This window comes from Varanus komodoensis, unplaced genomic scaffold, assembly GCF_004798865.1.
Source record: "Varanus komodoensis strain SLA01 unplaced genomic scaffold, ASM479886v1 scaffold89, whole genome shotgun sequence".
Classification (NCBI taxonomy): domain Eukaryota; kingdom Metazoa; phylum Chordata; class Lepidosauria; order Squamata; family Varanidae; genus Varanus; species Varanus komodoensis.
Genome location: NW_025336587.1, coordinates 833,746 through 855,191, shown reverse-complemented (window position 1 = coordinate 855,191; position 21,446 = coordinate 833,746). Strand labels below are relative to the sequence as shown.

General features: G+C 46.4%; 1 protein-coding gene across 7 annotated transcripts in view; it reads right to left on the bottom strand.

Moving 5' to 3' along the window:
- Nucleotides 1-21,446, bottom strand: part of PTPRS (protein tyrosine phosphatase receptor type S) — a 238,009-nt gene that overhangs the window by 100,119 nt on the left and 116,444 nt on the right. For 3 of the 7 annotated variants that reach the window (XM_044417518.1, XM_044417517.1, XM_044417519.1), the window contains 4 exons: nucleotides 21,151-21,168; nucleotides 18,143-18,253; nucleotides 14,028-14,039; nucleotides 306-575 (listed from right to left, as the gene is read on the bottom strand). In XM_044417518.1, the coding sequence (XP_044273453.1) occupies nucleotides 306-575; nucleotides 14,028-14,039; nucleotides 18,143-18,253; nucleotides 21,151-21,168 (411 nt within the window). The remainder of the gene's footprint in view (nucleotides 1-305; nucleotides 576-14,027; nucleotides 14,040-18,142; nucleotides 18,254-21,150; nucleotides 21,169-21,446) is intronic. The other 4 variants (XM_044417521.1, XM_044417522.1, XM_044417523.1 and 1 more) reach the window with 2 other exon arrangements.

The following is a 21,446-nucleotide window of genomic DNA, read 5'->3' as shown; positions in this document are numbered from 1 at the left end:
GGTGGGAATGTCAAACTCCAACCAGGCGAGCCTTAACCTAATTCCAACTCAAGACAGGAAATGAGCATCACACGTATTGACAAAACAGGTCAAAAGGGCAAGCCTAGAAGGGCTTGGGTGAGAATCCATGCAGGGTGGAGATTTGGAGATGCTGATGAAGCCTGGAGACCTCTGAGGCAGCCACCAAAAGCACTGTGAGGCGGCCTTGAGGGAGGTGGCCTGGCCAGAGGCAGCTGCAGGGAACTGGCCAAGTCGAGGGCCAACAGCACCGAGTGGCTCAGCCCAACAGAATGGGGCCCACTCACATTTCACGGTGATCTGTGCCACGGCTTCTATCACGCCCAGGCTGGACATGGCCACACACGTGTAGTTGGCCGAATCCTTCACGTCAGTCAGCTCCAGAACATTCCGGCCAACTGGCATGTCGTCCTCTGGGGTGAGGTCCTCTGCCCCCTGCATCCACTTGACGTATGGCATAGGTGATCCGACCGCCACGCAAGTTATGTTCACGTTACCGCCTGGCATGATCTCGTGGCTGGAGGGTGGGATGGAAAATCGGGGAGCCACACGGCGAACTGTGGACAAAATGCACAGAGGTAACAAAAACAAAAGCAAAAGAAAAGAGAGAGAGAAAACAAAAAGAAGAGAGAGAGAGAGAAAAGAAAGATAAGGAGGGAAAAGGAAAGAAGAGCAGAAGAAAATTTAAATACAGATGGGGCTTAATTCGTCGTTCCTTCATTTTAAAAAAAGGCTGAAATTAAAAAATTATCGGAATACCAAAAATCAATCAATAAAGGAAAAAAACAGAACTTCAAAATAATTTACTTTCACAAACAATATATAGAATATAGACATAAAAGCGATATTTCATAGCAACAGGGTTCCATTGATCAATTTTAGACCCATCACAGCACAAATAAATACACAAAAATTTATTAGCAATTTCTCATCTTTAAAAATGACAAAGAGGCGACATGGCCCTTGGAACCGGGACCCCCTAGCATGTATGTGGGGAAGACTTTCCCCCACTTCCCAGCCCCAGCTCCTGACCCATTTTCAGGCAGAGGTGAAGGGGCAGCTGTTCCCCACCCCACTTCATCCACTGCCTCAAATCTGAAAGCAGGAGTTTTGGTGGGGGATTAAAATTGGTCCGTCGTAGGCAACCTGGCCACCTCCAGAGACCAAAAATAAATAAATACATTGGTAAATTTAAGAAAAATATGGCAAGGCAGGGAAGGAAGCCCAGGTTTAAGCCACAGAACAGGGCTACACTGTCATCTCGTTTCAGAAGGAAGCATCAAGAATAATTACGAGGATGAGTTTTCTACCTGTCCAGAAAGAGCCTACTGGGAGAGGAGAAAGAAGGAGATCACCCATAGGATAGACAGACTCCATCAGGGCAGGCCCAGCCTTGAGTTTTCAAGAGCTAAACTTGGCTGTCATGGGCATTTATCCATGGGGTCACCATAAGTTGGGGGCAACTGAGTGACACATCACAGCAAGAGCAGAATTTCAATCAGGTGATGCACGTATGCACCTGGGACCTGCACCCACGGCCATGCTAATTCTCAGGTGAGGCAGGGCTTGGTCCAGGGTCACTCGGCTGCCTGTCCCATCCATTTGGTGCAGAAATGGGATGAAATGGAGGAACGTCCGGGTTCAGACCTGTAGCTCTTTCTAGGGGCACGTTCAGGCAGAAGGTCTTAGACATCTCTGGAGTGATGGAGGCTTTCTTCCTAATAGGCAGATCAGGGTGCAAGTGGGATGGGAAGAGGAAGGCAGGTGGCTTTTTCCCTGGCGGTGGCCAAATTTTAGCCTGAACTTGGGCAGGAATCCTCCTTGGACGGGGCAGAGAGCATCCTGGTTCTTCCCCTTGTCCCCCCCCCCCCCCCCACTGCAAAGCAACAAGAAGAAGGTGCAACAAGAGGGGAGTGGGTGGGAAAAGCAGCAGCAAAAAAGATGAGAAACTCTAATCAAATTTTTGTGGTTTTTGGGTATATAAACCCTAACAAAGCCTCTTTGAAAGATCTGACATGATTCCTTCGATAGATGCAGCTCTCAGAATCACAAACATGCAAAAAAGGAGGAAACCAAGAGAAAAGAGAGGCGAGAGAGAAAGGGAGAAGAGAGGAGGAAAAGGAGAGAGAGGAAGGCAGACAGAGGGAAAGAAAGGAGATGTAAAGTACTGGAGCTTGTTATTTTGGGCAACTAGCAAATGCCCACACAGATAAAGAAAAAGGAAGCGGGGTGCAGGGGGGGGGGGAGAGAGGGGGAGAGAGAGACAGAGAGGGGTTAGGGGTAAGGGGAAACCCACTTTTAAAATGCTGCATACTTTTGTTTTCTCTAGCTGATGTGAACCAATGTCACAGTTTAACATTGGCACATTGCAGCCCTGGCAGAATAATAGAACGATCATAATAAAGATAATAAAAATAGAATTAATAATAATCAAAAGGAGAAGGAAACAAAGGCCATGTAAACAGCGAACACGGAGAGAAAACCAAACCAAACCAATGAGGGTGGATGCTTTGTACATTTCCTGAGCAAAGGAAATGGGGTGAAGTTTGCAGACCTTACGTGAGGGGAGAACTGAAGGCAAGTAAGAGCGCTGTTCCCTTTGGATTGTTTCCTAAATGAAAAGAAGAGCATGGAAATGAAATGATGCCTCTGTGCCGAGGAACCTCAGCTCCCTCTTTCCCTAGGAAAGGAAGGAGAAGAGTTGGAAATGTGCAATCAGGAACAAGTCTGCGATCATGCAAAGGAGAGCTGATAATGAGGGACACTTGTCCTTCAGGGCTACCAACCGGCTTAGCTGCCTTTCAGTTTCCCACCCTTTGAGTGGGTGTTCTCAGGGTGCTTCGGAAAAATGCTGTTAGACACTGCTTTTTAGGGAATGTTAGCAGCCCAAATGTTGGCAGCAGGAGCTTGGCACAAGCCAAGAGATTCTATCCTAGCTCCCAATTTCTCCAGACAGTCTCTGTTCCGCTGAATGAAGAAACACGTACTTCCCAGGGAAACCGGCTAAAGGGAGTTCAGTGATGTCTCCAAGCCTTCAGGAGATACAACTTAATAGAAGGCAGTTGAGGGAACCCCTGTTTTGACCGTCTCAATTTCCTGCATCTCCCAAAAGAGCCAAGAAGGTCCCATGCCTGAAAGCTACACAGTCACTACCAGCTGATGTGTTGATGTACCGAGGCTAGCCAGGCCTCCCACCTGGGGAGCCAAATGGTCCACCTGGAGAGACCAAGAAATGTTGAGCAAATGAGGGGCATGGAGTGTGCACTTACAAACAGCGCCCCCCCCCCCCCGCATGTTTGTGCATGCAGGGTCCTCTTAGCATCTTTCAGAAATCTCTTTCTGGAAGATACGCTGGACATGCACATGGTGGGCATGTCGTGAGTGGAGCCGGCTGGTGCCAGAGGTCAGACTAGATGGCCCGGGAGACCCCTTCTGACTCGCTCTGTTTCTATGTTTCTATGTTTCTTTCGTGTGCTTCTCCAGTGGTCACCTATCCACGTTAACTTGCAAAAGGTGCTCTTGAAAAAACGGATCCACAAGAGAACAGCGCTAGCCTTTCTGGAAATGATACGGAGAGACTTTGGAGAACTAAACGGGGCAGAAATGGCTGAAGGCATGCGGGCCAGTCAGGTGCTGGAGGAATGGGCAGAAAGAATCTGTTTTTCAAAAACAAGAGTGGAAGGAGAGTTGGGGGAGGTCATTTATGGGTAGGGCTGGGAGGAAAGGAAAAAGGCTGTTTGATCTGGAAGACGAGAAATGTTCGGCTGGGGTTGAAATGGCAAACACGAGAATTGTCATTGAAACAGAACAAGATGGGAAATTTAGGTTGAGCATTTGGGGTGCAGGGAAGGGGAAATGGGGGACGAAGGAAGGAATTATATGAAAATGGCAAACAGTTCTTGGAAAAGGACCAGTGCTGTGAATCGAAGTATGAAGGGAACTCTGATTTCTATTCCAAGCTGGGAGGAGAGTCCAGGGCTGTCACAACGCAGAACTGTGGCCTCGGTGGAGAGGATGGGAGGCAGCGCAGTGACCCAAGTCCCCGTAGATGACCCAGTGACAGACTGGGAGCGCAGGAAACTACCTCTGGGGGGCGGGGGCATCACTAATGCAGATTCTGTGGAAACGAGCTTTTAGAAAACATCGGCGGGGGGTGGGGTGGCCCCAAAAGTATTTCAGCTAAGGAACGAATCCAACTGCCATGCTCTGTCTTGAAGAGGAGGTTAAATAGAAAAGATGTTTAGATATTAGAACCAAACCATAGTTTGCCACTATGTGAATGCCTCATGGTTGTAAAGAAACCAGGGGAAGTACCAATAGCCTGATTTTAAATGAACTACAACTCAGAGTTATGTTTGAAAAGGGACAAAGTGTGTTGACCCAAAACAATGTTTCACTGAAATGAGCCAGGATTAAACTGGGGCATGTGATCTGTGCTTGCGTCAACCAACCAGAGTTCGCTGTTCAGGCATGGCAAGAAACTGGGAGGTTTAAAACAGGAAGTGGGTGCTTCAAGTTTCCTCCCTGAGGCCATGATGGAGGAGGAGAGATCTAGCGTAAGGTCTAACTGGGCTGATGGAAGCCTTTCTCCCAACACTGAAGGCCTGTCTGCCCCTCTGTGGCTTCAGCCTGTTGCTTGGAGGGGATGGGGAAGAGGTTTACCCCCCCCCATGTCTCCCTGAGTGTAAACATCTGGAGGCTGCCAGTGCATCTCGTCAGTGATACACATCCACCCCCTTCCGAATTTCCTCACACTTTGTCTCCTGAACAGGGGGCTGCCAAGTAGTGCATCTATAAACCCTGCCTCTGGGTAGGAACATGGAGTCCGGCTAATGCACCTGGTGGGTGTAGCCTGAATCCAGCCTCATTATGGATTCATGCAGTGAGGTGGCGTGCTTTTGGTCCAGGTTCAAAATGGCACATGTTGGGGCACCATCCTCCTGCCACAAACTCAGGTCAGGCTTCAGCAAATCTCCCTGTGGAGGTGCTGCACAGAAGGGGCGGGCAGTTGAGCCCGTTTTGGGTCCTGGACCAAAAATAAGAAGATTCCCCATGAGGACCCCAGGAGGGTGTTTTGATTTCTGATGGGAAGGATGTGGCCGGGTGCCAGGCATGCCCGCTGAGCGCCTCTCCCAGTCCAGAAAGGCAAATTTTCCAGAAAAGCTTCCACTTTCGGGGCAGCAGGAGCTGTCACAAGCCACCCACATTCCTTTCTCTCATGGTGCCTCTTCCTGATATCATCCAGCAAGGAACAGTCTTATGGCCCGAGGGTCCCTGTGCCACTGGCCATGTGCAGGTGACCCAGGAAGCTCCTTCTGCCCTGGAAGAGGGAACCCAGCACATATTGTCTCATGCAGGGATAAAAGGGGTTGCATTTAGCCCTTGGCTCTGTGCAAGGGACCAGCTCACAGCTTTGGCAGAGGCAACCAGGGAAGGAAGAGAGAATGAAAGTGAGAAAAGGGGTGTGGGAGAAACAGGGTGTGAGAGGAAAAGGGCTGGCAGAACATGAATGAGGGAATGGGGGCAGTAGCAAAATGGAGCAAAAGGTGGCTGCCCATGTTGGGGGAGAGAGAAAGTGGGGTGCCGGGAGGGAGGGAGGGAGGGAGGGAGATGGGTTTAGCATTCTCCCGATTTAACATCACAGGTACAATCTTGTTCCTGCATTGTTTTCTATTTTCAGCCCCCCCAGTTTGTCATTTTTTCTGCACTTGCGATGGCTTTAATGACTGTTAATCCAAACAAGCCAACGTCAGAAATCAGTGGCTGAGGCTTGGCTGGTAAGGACAAACCACTGCTGAGCCCAGGTGGGCAACAGAAAGCCTGCAGGCCACGTGTCGCCCTTGAGGACCACCATGCTAGACCATTTTCAAATGAAAACAATCGTGTCTCTGGTGCCCACGGGTCACACTTAGCTCTCTGAAGCTAAATCAGACACACCGCTGCTCCCTAAACACAGATTTCCAATCCCCTCCTAGCGGCTGCACAACCCGGTTCACATAGCACCAAACTATGGTTTGCATTCCTGAAGTCAAGCATTGTGCTCTGCTGCACCAGCCTTCCCCCACCTGGTGCCCTGGAGAGCTTGGATTCCAGCTCCCATCAGCTACAGCCAGCGTGGCTAATGGGAATTCCGGCTCTGAACATCTGGAAAGCACCAGTTCAAGGAAGGCTGTGCTATCAGCAGAAAGAGGGAAGTGTGGGGCATAAGGACTTGCATTTCCAAGATAAAAACTGCAAATTCGTGTCTGGTTTTGTTGGTCAAGCCCTGCTTCCCTTCTCTCCTTCCTCCTGCCAGCTTTTTCCTCTTGGCAGGCCGTTCCTCTCTCACACTCCTTTCTGCCACTCTCTTTTCCGCTTCTCTTCTTGCCAGCTCCCTTTTTCTCCTCATTCTGCCAGAGTCTTTGTCAGGCAGAAGGTCCTAAGTTTACTCCTTTACATCTCCTTTGAAATGAGTAAGTGGATGATGGAAAAGTCAGTTTGGACAGCCTCTGCCAATCCGCATCCTGTGCTTTTTGTTTTATTAACCTGCATTTGAGGACAACTGGGAGGGTCCACATGGGGAGCAGGAAAGGACCGGGAAGGGCAGGCGCTTTTACAGACCTGGTTGCAGAAGAACGGAGGATCCAGGTCTGGAGGGCAGTTGTGCACATCATTCTGCCCTTGGATCGCAGTCCCAGAATGCAGCTGGAAAAAAAATTCTGCGGACCGATCGAGTCAACTCCTCTCCCCACCGATTCTGTTCTACAATAATCAACCTTTCCCCAAATTAGCCCAGGAAAAAGGAGAGATTGCAGGTGGTTGGCAAATTGGAAAGGGGAGGTGAGAATACAGGGAATGGGAACCTCTTCAAACCCCGATTCACATGGATGAGTCAAAATTAGAAAGGAGGTTATGAGGAAGGGTTGTGGGGGTGAGGAAAATGGAAATAAACATGAAGTAAAAGTAACATGATAAAGAGTTAGTTTAGTAATCTGAAAGAAGGGAAGGGGGAATGATTAATTTTTGTTCTGTTTTTGTTTTTTGAAAAAATAAATTGAAAGAAAATAAACGTCACACAACTTAAACAAATCAAACGAAGTGAGGTGACCGGTTGAAAGCACCAAACAAAACCAAATGGTGGTAAACATTTTGACACCCGGCAAGCCGCTGCTCTGAATGAGGTGAGAAGGCGGACATTACTGGCATTTTGGTGAGACAGGAGTCCATTCTGTCTTACTCCAAAATGAGGAGGGGGACAGGGAGGGAAAGGGGCCGAAATAATGTGCAGCCTTAATATATTTGTAGTGAAGATTAGATTACACCTGTCCTTCCTGCCCCAAGCAGGTTGCGTGTCACCTCTCCCCCTCTCGCTTCCCTCAAGCTACATCTGGGTGGAGAATTTTTCATTCCCCTCCATCTCTGCCCTTCCAGCAGACAAGCCTTTCCTCCTCCATCGCCTGCCTGCTCACTTTAGCAAATCCCAGCAGTGCCCCTTGATGGTGGGTCTCCAAATTAAATAAATCGGGAACATTATGCCAACTTCATTGCTTTTCAGATCAAGCCATATATTGATTTTGAAAGGGCAGCTGTACTGGCTCTCTCCCCTCCTCCCCATTTGTTTTCTTTTTTTGGTTTGGTGTCTGTGTGCCGTTTTTCCGATATATTTTGTGTGGCAGGGCAAACAGAATCGTTTCAAAGGCCCAATTGGATCATGTGTGCTGCTCCCACCATCCCTGTAATGTTAGGCACAAGGCGGTTCTGGTGCGGCTGTCGGGAGAAGCTGGCTTTTAAATTGGCGGGACGAGGTGTAATCTAAAATTTTCCCCCCCTAAAGCAAAGAGTACAGCAATGCAAAAAAGGCATATAAGACAGAAGCAGGCAGTAGTTATCAAAATCACACGGGAGCCCAGTGTTCCTGCCAAACGCCCTTTAAATAATTTTGTCATACCCAGTCGTACTTCCTTGAAACTCTTGAGAAATCCCTTTGCAGAAACAGTGGTCATTTCACCGGATTTGTCAAATATTTACTATTTATTTATTCATTCATTTATCAATGGAATTTCAGAGTAGAGGACTGCACAAAGCAGTGGAAGGTACCCCCTTAGCCCTGCAACAATTCTCTCTCTTTCTCTCTCTCAACATGCGAGGGTATAGATGGTAAAGATATTAGGAAAGATATCACTAGGGACTCTCCCCTTTCCCCCGGAGTTTGAGAGCTTAGCGCAGAACTATTTATCTTTGAAAAGGACTACCTGGCTTGGCTTTTTTCTCCCTTTCCTTGCATGCTGAATTCTAAAGACTTCCTTTTGGTAGCCAGCATGATGAGGGGGAGGTGAGATTTGAAAGGAATGTCTGCCCATGTTTTTGCAAACAGTAGCAGCTGCAAGCAATCAAATCAGCAACTGATTTCATCCCCAACTGAACAAACCCAAAGGAGAAAGGTGGAAGGGATTGGCCACGATGGTAGTGAATTCTCCAGGGGTTTAGGACGAGCCATCTTTCTGATGGTTCTCTACAGAATGGTCCTTCCAGTTGCGGAGGTTTCTGTTACGTTCAAGGGCCAGATGCCATCTTGTTGGGCATCTCCACTGACAGAGGAAACCCACTCAGCTCTCTCAAGGTGCACTGTAGGTGGAAATACCTAGCAGTGAGCCAGGCTTCCAAGCTATGGTCCATGCGACATCTGACCAAGCTTCAAAGCTTGATCTGGGCTTCAAAGTTGAGGTTGGGCTTTGCAAGGATTCCAGTTTGGGGGTTTTTATTTTGGGAACAGACTACAAAACATGACACTATGGGAATACCACCCATGGAAGAAGGATGGCGAAAAGGTGACCATGGTGGGGAGAAGCTAGATCAATACTGGAAGGGGGGCAGATGGAGGACATCTGGCCCAAAGGCCTTCCAGAAGGGGTGTCCACTCTTGTACTCTGCACAGGCTGTGCATTCTGTGGGATGTCCAGGCACCCTGTGATTCTGCTCTCGCTGGTCAGCACTGCTGCCTTAAACCGAGGCATGATGTAATAGATTCAGGGCCTCTGCAAGACCCAGCAGATGGGGGTGCAAAATTGTGATGCATTTTGTTTGCCTTTTAAGTGTGGCACCCCATTAGCAAAGGGGCTGTTTGTTATTGGTGGGGCAGGGTGAGGGGAAGGGGCTACTGACATGCCATCACAAAAGAGGAAATGCATCACTAATATGCGGGGGGGGGGAAGAAAACATTAGGATACTGATTTGCACAAATATGCACAGTCCAATTTGTAGGGATAGATTCTATTTGGGAATAATTACCATAATATCAAGGGAAATGCATCTTGCTTGAGTGGGGGAGGTTGGAACTGGGGGGCGGGGTGTTATGGGTTGAGGGGCAACTCCATAGCCCAGGAGTCTTACAGGTCGTTTCCCTTTAAACCAGTCATGGGCCAGACAACCTTCCACATACAGAATAGCCCATTCAAAGGACACCTTTAGACAGAGAACAGTCCGCAGCTGAGTATCACAAGGGACACCCAAGATGCCCTGTTCGTTTGGCCAGCTCTTCCTCGGCCACCCCTGGCAGCTGTTGGAAGCAAGAAGTGTGGAATTCTGCATTTCCCCAGTTTTAGACAGCCTAACTGGGCACCTCTCCTTTGTCCGTGCTTAAAACGGAGCAGCTTGTTGTAAATTGAAGCGGTTTTCCTGAAAGGGAGAATCCATCCTGTCTCTACGCTCAAGGAATCGCCAGCCACCCTTCAAGCTAGAAGGGCTGGCACACTTGGTGGAGACGAGGACCTCTTGCACACACCTGCCTGTGACAGTTGGGTCCAAACTCGGCTCCTGAAAGAGTTGCACAGACACTTCCCTGCATCGACACCCTCAAAAGCTGCTCCAGAGGATCCCCCCACATCAGTGGAATGAATTTGGAACACACTGGCACGGCTGCAGGAGGGGACTGCTGGATTCAACCTGCTGGCGCTCTTTTCAGTCACGATCTGCTTGTTATCGACTGCAGCAGGGCTGACAGGACAAGGTATATTGGAGGGCATTCCTTTGTTGCTACAGCAAAAGTTCAACAACCGTGCAATCCTATACACGCCCACACAGAAGCAAGTCCCACTGATTTCAGTGAGGCTTACACTGGTGTAGACAGGTTTGCAGCCCAAGCTTTGATCCTTCACTGCGTATGTTGCGATTTCTACAGAATGTTTAAAGACAGATGTAAGTCCAAGAGATCTGTGCAGCTGGGCTTTCCTGCCTGACTGTGCAGATGGATTTAGATCATCTTTTAAGGCAATCCAAACATTCTCTCTTTTAGTCCCACTTCATAATACATTTTCTCTTCCGGTTCATCTACCAGCTACCCTAGAAGAATTATAGGGATCAAAGCCTCGCCCTGGATGAATGCTCCTACATTCCAAACTGAAGCCGCAATAAAGAGGGAGCCCCAAAATGAACCAACCTATAAAAATTTCAGCTCCAGCAAGTCAAGCCACTTGCTGTAAGGAGAAAAAATTTATGGAATAAAAGCTGATGTCCAACAATAGTGCACAGCAGGATCTCCTCTTCCATTGCAGACTTCGGGTGGGAATGCGACATTTTTGCATGCTCCTCATGGCTGCAAACCCAACGAGCAAGATTTCCCCGCATGTAGAAAACCAGCTCATGAGGGAGAAAGATCTTAAGCCCTGCTACTCTCCATGATGTTAACTTTCTACATGCAGGGAGTAATAATAATGATAATGACAGTAATAATGACAATGAGGAACATCGAAAAATAGGGCTGAGTCTGTAGTCTGAAGTGATGCATTTTGCTGAATTTTAAGTTATCTAACAGACAACCTGAGTTGGGGGTTTATATGCACACCCCCTGTCATCTTATCTCTAGTTGGGGCAATCCATGCAAATCCCACTGCGGGCAGAGCTGCAGCCTCTGCACAGCAAGAGAGGAAAGAGGAAAGGAGGCGAAGACGTCTTGCGCTAGGAGGATTTTTTTTGGCATTTGCTCAAGGCCACTTGGGGATTCTTGAGTGCTAACCAAGGATCCAAAACAACCCAGTCAATGGTTCTGAGAACAACACGTGCCCTTGAAGCTTACAAGGAAGGAGAAAGTGGGTGGGAAAGAGTGGTGTGTGTGTGCGTGTGTGTGCGAGTGTGTGTGTGGCATCTGGAAATCTCTGCCTTTTAAGAGAAAGAAAGACAGAAAAAGGAGAAAGAAAGAGAAAGAAGAAAGGAAAGAGGAGGGGGAGGGAGGGAGGGAGGGGGGAGAAGAGAATGAGAGAGAGAGAGAGAGAGAGAGGGAGAGGGAGAGAGAGGGAGAGAGAGAATAAGAACACAAATAATTGTCAAAGCTGCACAGGATTTCTCAAATAAATAAATAAATATCAATCACACAGCTTTAATACCTGTTAGGAGAGTACCCATTAGGTTTATTTTAATCTCTTGTGTTTTCCCCCCAGTTAAATAATTGGGGGCATATCTGAAAAGAGAGGGAGGAACAGAGCAGGCAGGTGAGATTTGGGGATGCCAAAAATGGTGGAGGAAAAATGGGGAGGCCCTTTTTTGCATAGTGGTGTGAATGTCAAATGTTTGGGATACTAAGTCCTATGAAGTCCTAAAATGAAAGCTGCCCTCTGGAAAGGGGAGATGCTTGTGGTGCCTGCAGCCAGAAAACATACACAAGATCCCGAAGTTTAATTTTGCAAGAAGATGTTGCTGATGCTCTGAAATGTGCCTCCTGGATTTCAGAAAAACGCAGGGGGAAACACAGGGAAGAAGCTGCACAAGAATACAGGCATGGGAACATAATGTGAAAGCCACCAGCTTGGGCAGTAACTTTGGTCTTGGGCCTTCTCTGGAATATCATGGGGTGGGGTAGAAGATCTTGCAGAGTTTTATGGGACTGCCAACTCACAGACCAAGAGGAGGAAAATCAAGAAAAATATTGGGAAGGAGAGTTTCTGAAGTCTGCACTTTGGACATTTGCCTGTTTTCTACCAGAGAGCTTCAGTCAAACAAATGAAGGAAAGGAGAATTCTAGATAGTTCTCAGAGCAGCTTCTCTTCTGAAAAGAAAGGGAAAGCCTTCTGCATGTGCTCAGAAGATAATTTTTCAAAACACACTCACAAAAAGATCTGCCCCTGTTATTGTTGCTGGGGGAAGAGCAGGGGCATCTCTGGATTGCACAATTTTTGCACTCCCTGGGGAGACACTAGTAACCGAAAATGGAAATTAATGGCCTCTTTAAAGCCGTCCATAAAACACAAGCATCTCCCATTCACTGGACGCCATGATCTGTGGCCATTTCCCTTTTCAGGCTCAGCATCTAGCATCAATTTCCTGTCACAGCCCCCTCATTTACCTATACTTTATTAACTTCCATGAGATGGTTAAAAACCATCTTTTCTCATTAAGGCTAAGGCTGATCGTAAGATTTAAGGACAAAACTGTAAGGGGACCTATTTTTTAAAAAAACACACACAGTCACTGGCAAACAATAGGCTGTCCACCTTGGCCTCAAGCCTTGCTGGCTGCCGTTTTTTTTTCACTGGAATTCAGCTAGTGACCATGGGAACCCTAACACATCTTAAAATATTAAAGGGCAAAGTTGTATGGGAGCGTTACTTTTGGGGTCTTTTAAAATGCCTTAGAGAGAAATCTTACACAGGTTTAGATTGGGAATAAAAATCCCACAACTGGGGAATGCTGAGAAAAATTGAACCCTTTTCTGTCTGAATAGGGCATGTTTGCACCTTTATTCTCTCGCTTGATGTGCAAACAAAGTATTTCACAGTTTCATTACAGACTATGATATGTATTGATTTGTTTTTTCACATGTATACCTGGCTTTTTCATAGCCGTTACAGAGGAAACCAAGATGAAAAGGCAAGCAAGACTCTCACTGCCTTAGCAAATGTGTCCTGGGAAGTGCAGTGAAAGCGGCCATTACGCAGATCGATTCCACAGACTGCAAGGGAGCAATTTTTGCTTGGTTTTCAGTGTGGGCCAACGGCTGGTTAAACCCACTTAAGTGATGGCAGGGAAGGACTGAGGGCGTGGAAACTATCCCTGAGCTGTTAATCCAATGGAAAGGGACTTTTTGTTGCATAATTCTCTTTTCATCATTCCCATATGAAATGGTCCCATAAATATAAGCCTCCTTCGGATAGAAATATAGCTAAAGTTGAAGCGAATCTCTTTCGAAACTTCCCTCACCCACCCCAAGAAGCAATTCCTGAGACAGAGATTAGAACTGTGTGATTCCATTCATCTGGGTTGGAGGTAATTTGAATTATCGAAAAGTTGGGGGAGGGGCATTTCGAGGAGGAGGAGGAGGGTGGGGAAGCAGGAACACTGGCTTTTTTTTTGCACAATGCATTTGGAATAAATTATAGCACAGCATAGCCAATTGAAATCAACAGATCAAAAACGAAAAAGAAAAAGAGAGGAAGAAACAAAAAGCAAAAAAAAAAAAATCAACACTAGAAACTGAAAAAGGAACCAAACGTGGGGAAAAAATCCACTAAAAACTAAAGAAAAAAGAAGTGGTTTGGAAATTATATGTATATAGATATAGATATATATACACGCACAGACAATTTGGAAAAACAAAACAAAAGTCAACCAAAAATCGCCCCCAAAAGCAAACAAAACAAACCGGGTCCAAAAGAACCGGAAGGACCAGCATGCAAAGTCTGTTGCTAACATTCTCCCATCATGCAGCAGGCCCAACTGTCCATACGGCAAGGTAATCATGACAACAGAAAGGTGCACATCACGCAGCAACGTTACCAATGGATGCAGAGAGAGCCCACAATGCAACTCAACTCATCTCCGACGAGACCCGGGAACGAGCGGGTCTCGCTCGCCATCTTTGGTCTAGATATTTCTTTCTTGCTTTCTTCCTTTCTCTCTCTCTTTCTTTTTTTAATTTTAATTTTATATCTTTGTCATTTTTTAAATTAAAAAAGATAATAGATATATAGATATATATTTCTCTCTTAAGAAATGTAAAAATGTGGGTAAAGAAAGTGAAAAAGAAAAAAAACCACACCAACCTTCTCGAAGCTCTGAGGGATGTTAAGGGGGTTTGATGCAGAACACAATGACATGAGGAGAAGAGAGAAAATAGGGGAAACACAGAGAGAGTAAAAAAAGCCTTCACGGCTGGCAACAGCAAACTGCTTGCTTTCTCTTTTTTCCCCTGTCTTTACCTTAAAAAAAAAAAGCTTTCCAAAAAATCAGAATATCCCCCTTTCCTTGAGTCCCCATTTCTTTCCTGTCCACCAGGGCGACCGAGAAGTGGACGCAGGTACCAGCGCAGCAAGGCCTGGATCCGGAGGGAGGGTGGCGGTACCTCAGCCAGTGAGGTGGTTGTTTTGCACCCTGTTAATTTACCAGGAGACATGCTCCTGGCCCCTCCACGGACTCAGGAGCTCCTCAGGGCCTGCGGATCCCTTCGGTCAGTCCCACAGGCCCACCCGTGTCCAACAGCAAAACCTAGCGAGCCCCCTGTGGCTCGGGAAGGAAAGATAAACTCGTGCAACACTGTGCCCCAAACAGATGAAATCATTTCCCCGACTGGCCACCGTGGCGTCTTCACCGTCGTGGAGTCTCTCCGGCAGGTCCTTGACATATTTATATTGTTCTCCGGGAGGGGTCTTGTCAGTGGAACCAAACCCCAAGACCACCTCAAGGCATGTGCTCATGGGGACTTTGGCTGGAGCAAATCCACAAAGTCACAGCCAGCAGGCTGTGAATCAGTAAATCTACATCTTGCAACAGATTGGGTTGAGGTGGACGTGGCAAATGTAATCTGCCCACCCCCCCTGCCCCACCAGAAAAGGGCCACTCAAAATCCAGCACAAGGGGACCCAAGTGCTAGAACCCCCGGGCATTTTAAAAGCCAATTTCCATACTCCTGGCTCAGCATGGAAAGGTCCAACTAGCAATGCTAGTAAGCGTCCATGTGGACATGCCTTAAAAACACCACCTTCCTTCCGTGGTCAATTCCCTCCCCTTCCAAACTCCAAAGCAAGATGGCGGAAGGGATCCCAAGATCTCCTTATGCTCTAAAAAACACATTATCTCTTTTCAATGTTGGAAAAAACTACAAATCCTACCACACTCTGGAAACTCTTTGGAGACACAAGCATGTTATGGGAGAAACAATTCAATAAAAACTCTGCAAGCATGTTCAAGATTCTGCGAGTGGCAACAACAGCAAATAGAAAGAACATTTCACAGTTCCATCACCCCCACAGCACATGGTGTTCCCCCCAACTTTTCCACGCAGGACCATTTTAAGGCCAATTCCCCCGCCCCCCCTCAAAGGTATCAAAGTAAGGGTAACAAAAACATATTAGAAACAGCCAAGTTGAATGTGTCACATGCTCCAGGCCTGCCAGAAGCCCTAGGCACACGGAAGCCTCTGAAAAGACATAGTCACACACGTGCATTTCTCAAGCAGAGGCTGAAAGGTAAGAGAGAGTTGGAACAAACCACTCGAGCCATTGCAGATCTGCTGTCGGTTACGTGAGTTTGCAATAACTCAATTTTTAAAAGACAAAGAAAAGAAAAGCTTTCCCAGAGGAGAGACATATGGATCATTCATATTTGCCCCATGGTTCAGATTTCTGTAATGCCGGCATTCTGCCACTAGGTGCCGCTGGTATACAGCACAGAGTGAATCTGATTGCAAGCATTAATCCTCAACCAGGGGAAAATGGACATTTGTCTTGATATTAGGAAAACCTCTTATTCTACTGTTATCTGGGCAGAGCAAGCCATTCTGTTATGTGAGGAAGGGAATGAACATGGTTTATACAAAGGGGACAAACTGGAAAAGAGCTTCCCAGCAAATAGGAACTGTTCCAAATTTCCAAACTATGGCAGGCTCAAATTCTCTCTTAATTGACAGGGGACGAGCCTTGGATTGTATGCTCTCTGCCTCAAGGACTTTTTTACCCAATGGACAGAAACAATGACAAAGATTTCTTATGGCACAGCATCAACCTTTAAGATTCCATATTTCTGGTTGCTGCCCTGTTTGGGGGGGGGGGGGGCTGTCCATGCAGCCAGTAATAATGACAGCAACATTTTTATTTTGTTTTATTTTGCCATATGTCACAACCACAAGGAACAACAGAAATAACTTCTCCAGATATTTAGTGTGGATGAAACAATCCCCTCAAAACAATTGCCTCCATGGGCCTGTCCCCCAGAGAGGACAAAAGATGCTAATTAGTGTTGCATTGCTAAAAGACTGATAATACTCAGCAGAATAAGGTGTAACATTTAAATATTAAAATGTATTTAAGCACTTGCCAGGGACACCAACAACCCCATTGCTCCAGGCAGTGAAAACAAGATGTTTCTCAAACTCTAGAGGACTTCCAAAGATGCCCAGTTACCTAGAGTCAGCGAAGCATGAGATGCTTTATTCAGAATTATTTTGTGTGTGTGGTGGGAGATATAAGCTATTGAAACTGGAGCATGTCCATCCTCCCCTCCTTTTTTATTGAGCAGTCGATGTTTGACATATATGCAAAAAGTATCAGGTCAATCCTAATAATAATAATAGGATTAATAATTGTAGTTTTCAGGAAGGAATATAAATTGGCTTTCCCACTGCCCTGTGATAAAGAAGGCAACTGACCCTTTTGAAGGGGAGTAGGTTGCGTTGGGCCACTGGCTGGGAAAAAGGCAAGAGATTACAGCGCTTCCTTTGCTTCCTAGCTCCTTTCTTGCTTTCTGCTACTGAGTATTTTGAAGGCAGGGAAGCCCTGCCACTTTTGACACCTTCAGCTTTCACATCTGATGGGCTAGGCAAAAGGTTTTGTGCTTGGGCATCCAGAAAAGAATCTCAACAAGCAGATCTTAGACAGACCAGCTGTTCACCCGATTCAGCCTTCCTGGGCAAATATTTTTGACTAACTCTTGGTTTCCCCAGGCCAATGAGTCAGAGCTAAGCTGATGGCAGTTAGCTGGCATGGGGCTGGCCCAGTACCCTTTCCGTGCCCAATGGGTTTCTTCTGAGAACTTCCCAGAGAAAAATAACCCTAACATCCACCGTGGAAGGTTGGTGTAAGATTTTGGAGACATGGGGTGTAGCTGGAACTGAGAGCAGGGTATTTGTACACCATGCTTCTATTCCCCTCGGAGGCGCCTGTCCCCTGCCATTTTGCGGTATTTCAATGTGGCATTATAACACATTCCCAAGACTTGGTGAAACCTTTGGCGCAAATGATCCATAGTCAAGGATCAACTTTAGAGCAGCCTGAAGTTTTCTTTTGCAAACTGAACTAGGTGACAGAGGGGAGTAAGATATATGAATTTCTATTTCACATTTCCAAATCCTGGGCAGAGAAATGGGTTTTTGGGTTGAGCAGGAATGCTCCCCAGCCATTTTCACCCAACTCAGAACTTACTTTCTATTAAGGAGGTGATGTAGCTGGAAACTCCCCCCCACCACACACACACACAAATGCCTGTTCTATGTTTTGCTGAAGGGCTGTGCAATTCCCATTAAATATTTCTTAAGTAGAGAAATTCCAGGTGTGGGGAGAAGAAAGTACCTCTGTGGGGAAATAGGGGGCAGGTCATGAACTGAATGGATATGTGACGAGCAGCCTAAGAAGTAAAAATATGGTGGTGCAGGGAAAGGAATGCCCCTCTACACCATACAAGCATAAACCTGTTTTTCAGAATATGGCTAAAGGCACTGGGTCTGTTCCTGGACCCCGCCAGGGAAATGTTCTTAGGGTGAGAATTCAGGGAAGCGATGTGGGACTTGAGTGGCATATGAAGCTCCCCTTTGCTGAACCCAAATCCATAGAGTGTCGAGGGCAGGGATTTAGGGTGATTCACCAGGAATAATATTCTGAAAGAAAAGCAGAGGGCTGGTTCCACAGAGGGATTCACTACTCAGAAATTAATTAAGGGAAACTGACTTGGGGTTGCCCTACGGCAGCGGGGCAAGGACAATGAACACCCCGTGCCCAAATCAAGCTGGGGGTGATCTGACCATTCCCACCCCAGCCTCCCTCCATCGCTTTGCTTCATTCCCTTCCTAATAGAATTCCTTCAACCCTGGCCCTCCTTGGCCTTGGAAAAGGAGAGAACCAAACCGGTGTGTCGGGTGGTCACTTGTGCGAACCATGGTGCTCCCTACCTCTCACATATAGATTAGCAGGTGAAGAGTAGCGCACTCCAGCGCTGTTGCTGGCCACACACTCGTACTTCCCCTGGTCGGTCTCCTCGCTGCTCTCGATCTGCAGACCACCTAAGATGGGGGAGAGAAGGAGAAACAAGAGAGAGGAGGAAGGAGGAGATGCCAAGAAATATGTTAATCCATGATGGGGGAACAGAAGGGAGGGCAAGCAAGGGGCAGAAGGGCACTAAATCCAGATCTCCTCCCCCCCCCCACAACTTGGAGGCCCTCCAGATGTGTAGGACTACAGTGGCCCTGCCGGCAGAGGATGATGGGAGTTGTAGTCCAAAGAATCTAGAGGTTGGCATTGGCTGGCCTACTTCTTCAGGCATAGATTTGCATTTGCTCCCTCCATCATGGCGGGTTCCCTTCCATCACCAACTGGGTTTTCAATGGCATTGACCTGTTACCTTAGAGAGGCTTTCGGTTCCTGAAGATTTGGGGCAGCAAAGGAGACAGTGGGGAGAACGTTCCAGTGAGGGAAAGATGGCTAAATGTCACACATTTAATCCAGAGCAGATCAATTTTTGAGTGACACCTTCCTTTTACAGTTTGTTCTTTTGTCTGAAACTATGGGTTAATCTTAACTGCAGTTTATCTAAATAAGCCAGGATCATTAGCCACCCTTTGAAGCTGGCTTGTTCAGATAAACTATCATCAAATGTAACCGCGATTGTTTCATGTTCAGACCCAGAAACAAACCTCAGTTAGCTGAAGCGGAAAGAGGAGTTTCCAGCCTCCTCATAACCATACCAGAAGTGAAGAGTAGGTTGGAGAACACTCGTGGACATAAATGCACACCAGCATTTTAATAAGCAACCTGCAGCTTGAAAAATCTAAAACAGCCTTTTTTTGCTCACTGAATGTTTATAATTCTATTTGCAAAATTTACTTGCCACAAAAAAGGAAAGGGGGGGAATCCTACCTTACTCAATTAAATGCAAAACATTCAGTCATCTTTATCTTTGCTGCATCAAACTTTCTGGAGACAGAAACTCCTCTTATGCCTGACATGGGAAATTCTTGTCGCAGTGAACTGCAGAAGCAGGAAGTGGTCCAACTCATGCCCAGAATTTCCCCTGGTGAAGGCCAGGAAAAACTGGTCTTTCAACCCACAGCAGAAACACTTTGCCAACATTCCATAGCTGACTGTTTCTGACATCACAGAAGCTCAGCCAATGGGAGGAGAGAGCTGTCGATAGCATGAAAATCATACATGCATCTACCCAACACATATTAATATAATGCCAAAACCAATTTTTCTTTGGGTAGTAGAGCAGCCCTGGCTAGCATTTTGGAAACTGTCCAGGTAATCAAGAGCCATAATTCTGCCAGAGAACTGCTAAAAGACTGAGGCAGGAGATATGAAAAGGTAGTTTTGTGGGTATGGCAGCCCTTTCATGTGTCAAGGAATCAGCACAGGCAAAGAATCTTTAACCAAGCACATGCTCTTCATTCCTCCCACCCCTAATAATCTGATTCTGCTCCCGATAGCTTTCCTCCTTTAACTGTATGTTCTGAAACATTCCAGTATACCTTCTGGAACCACCTTAAAGGGCCAGGAGTTTAAGACTGGCAACTGCATCACTTGGGAATTAATCAATTCAATTAACTTTGAGTGTGCCCCTGATTAACTGGGCAATAACTTGTTCCTGAAAGTATAAATTTTCTTTTAAATGCAAAATGTACAATCTCAAGCTCCTTCTTTGAAGTGGTATCATTGCTTCTTTTACTCTACATAGGGGAGAATGCCTCTTGCTATGCCATCTTAGAAGAGGTATTTCTGTCATAGTGGAAGATGCATCTTTTCCTCTCTTTTATAGGAGGGAATGCCTCTTCTCACTGCTCCTCCTCCATTTATTTATTGCAAACATTTATATCCTGTCCTTCCAACAAGCGCTCAAGACAGCTTACACAATATAACATTACAGTAATAAAACCACAATTATTAAAACAATATAAAACATTTAGGAGAGGAGACCTCATGCTATGCTATCTTATAAGAGACATCAAAACATCTCCCTTAATCAGAGAGAACGCATTTTTCAGAATGCATCCAGAAGAGGCACCCCTGCTCCTTCCTTAGACAGAAGAGAGAATGTCTTGTAATGTCATCTTAAGAGCAGTAAGCCCAGTTCTTTTCTTCCACAGATGAAAATACCTCTTCCAAAATGGTGCTTGTTGCCTGTCTCATCTAAGGGTTTTTAGCCCTTGAGAACTGGTGACTTCTTACTGCATGCAGATTTAATGCATTAATTTAATATATTCCATCAACTGTGCTTCCCTTAATCCAGTGAAAGCCCTAGAATAAACTTGGGCTCATCACACAGGCCTTGACCTTTTGATGGTTCAGCTGGTTATATTTATTGTGTTTGTTTGCCCTGCAGTTCCAAGGACATGCAGACTGCACAAGTAGTACCTAATGAAACCCTTTTTGTTTTGTGGTCTTTTTCTCACCAGGAAATACAAATGTGTTTTCATTTTAAAAATTCCTACTTTCAACAATAGTTTGGATCAAATTAAACCTTGCTGTCTTCACTGAATGCAAAGAAGTTGGGATTTTTATTATCTGAAGGAGAAATAAACACACAGATCTCTAGCAATATATTTCACCCCTTTGGATCCTCCTAGAACTTCACTTTTATACTTGGGAAACCATCTCCCCCCGCCCCCCACACTCCAGAGGGATGGCGGCCCAAGTCCACCCAGGAAGAAGAAAGGAGAGTAAAGAATTATACATGTATTCAAATTAAAGACAGAATTGGAGGAAGAACATAAAAGTGGGAGCAGACGTAGGATATGAGGGGCAGAAATACCCACAACGGTGAAATGCGGACAAGACTTCAGCTTAGAAACAACACGACTACACAAAACGAGAACTGGTTATAATCCAGAGGCAAAACGCAGTGTTTAGGAGTGGGGAAAGTGGGCGCATGTGTCTGCGTGTCTGTGTGCGGAGTTTCTCTTACCTCTGATCGGAGTACCTTCTGTCAGGAAAACAAAAAGGAAAACAAAAGAACAAAAACAAAAACAAAAAAGAGGAGTGAAAAACAAGTGGAAAAAAACCTGGGAGATTTTAGGATTTGCCGGTGGGGGAAAGGAACCTAACGGAGAAGGAAGGTGGCTCCTGGCCGCAGAAGTAGCAATGCTGCACTTTGGGGCTGTGGCTGAGTCACGAGAAGGACGAGGGAACTTGCTTCCCTCATGATGGATATCCCAAATCACCCTGGCCAATCAGGAGCCTGGCTGTGGATGCTGTTCAGTC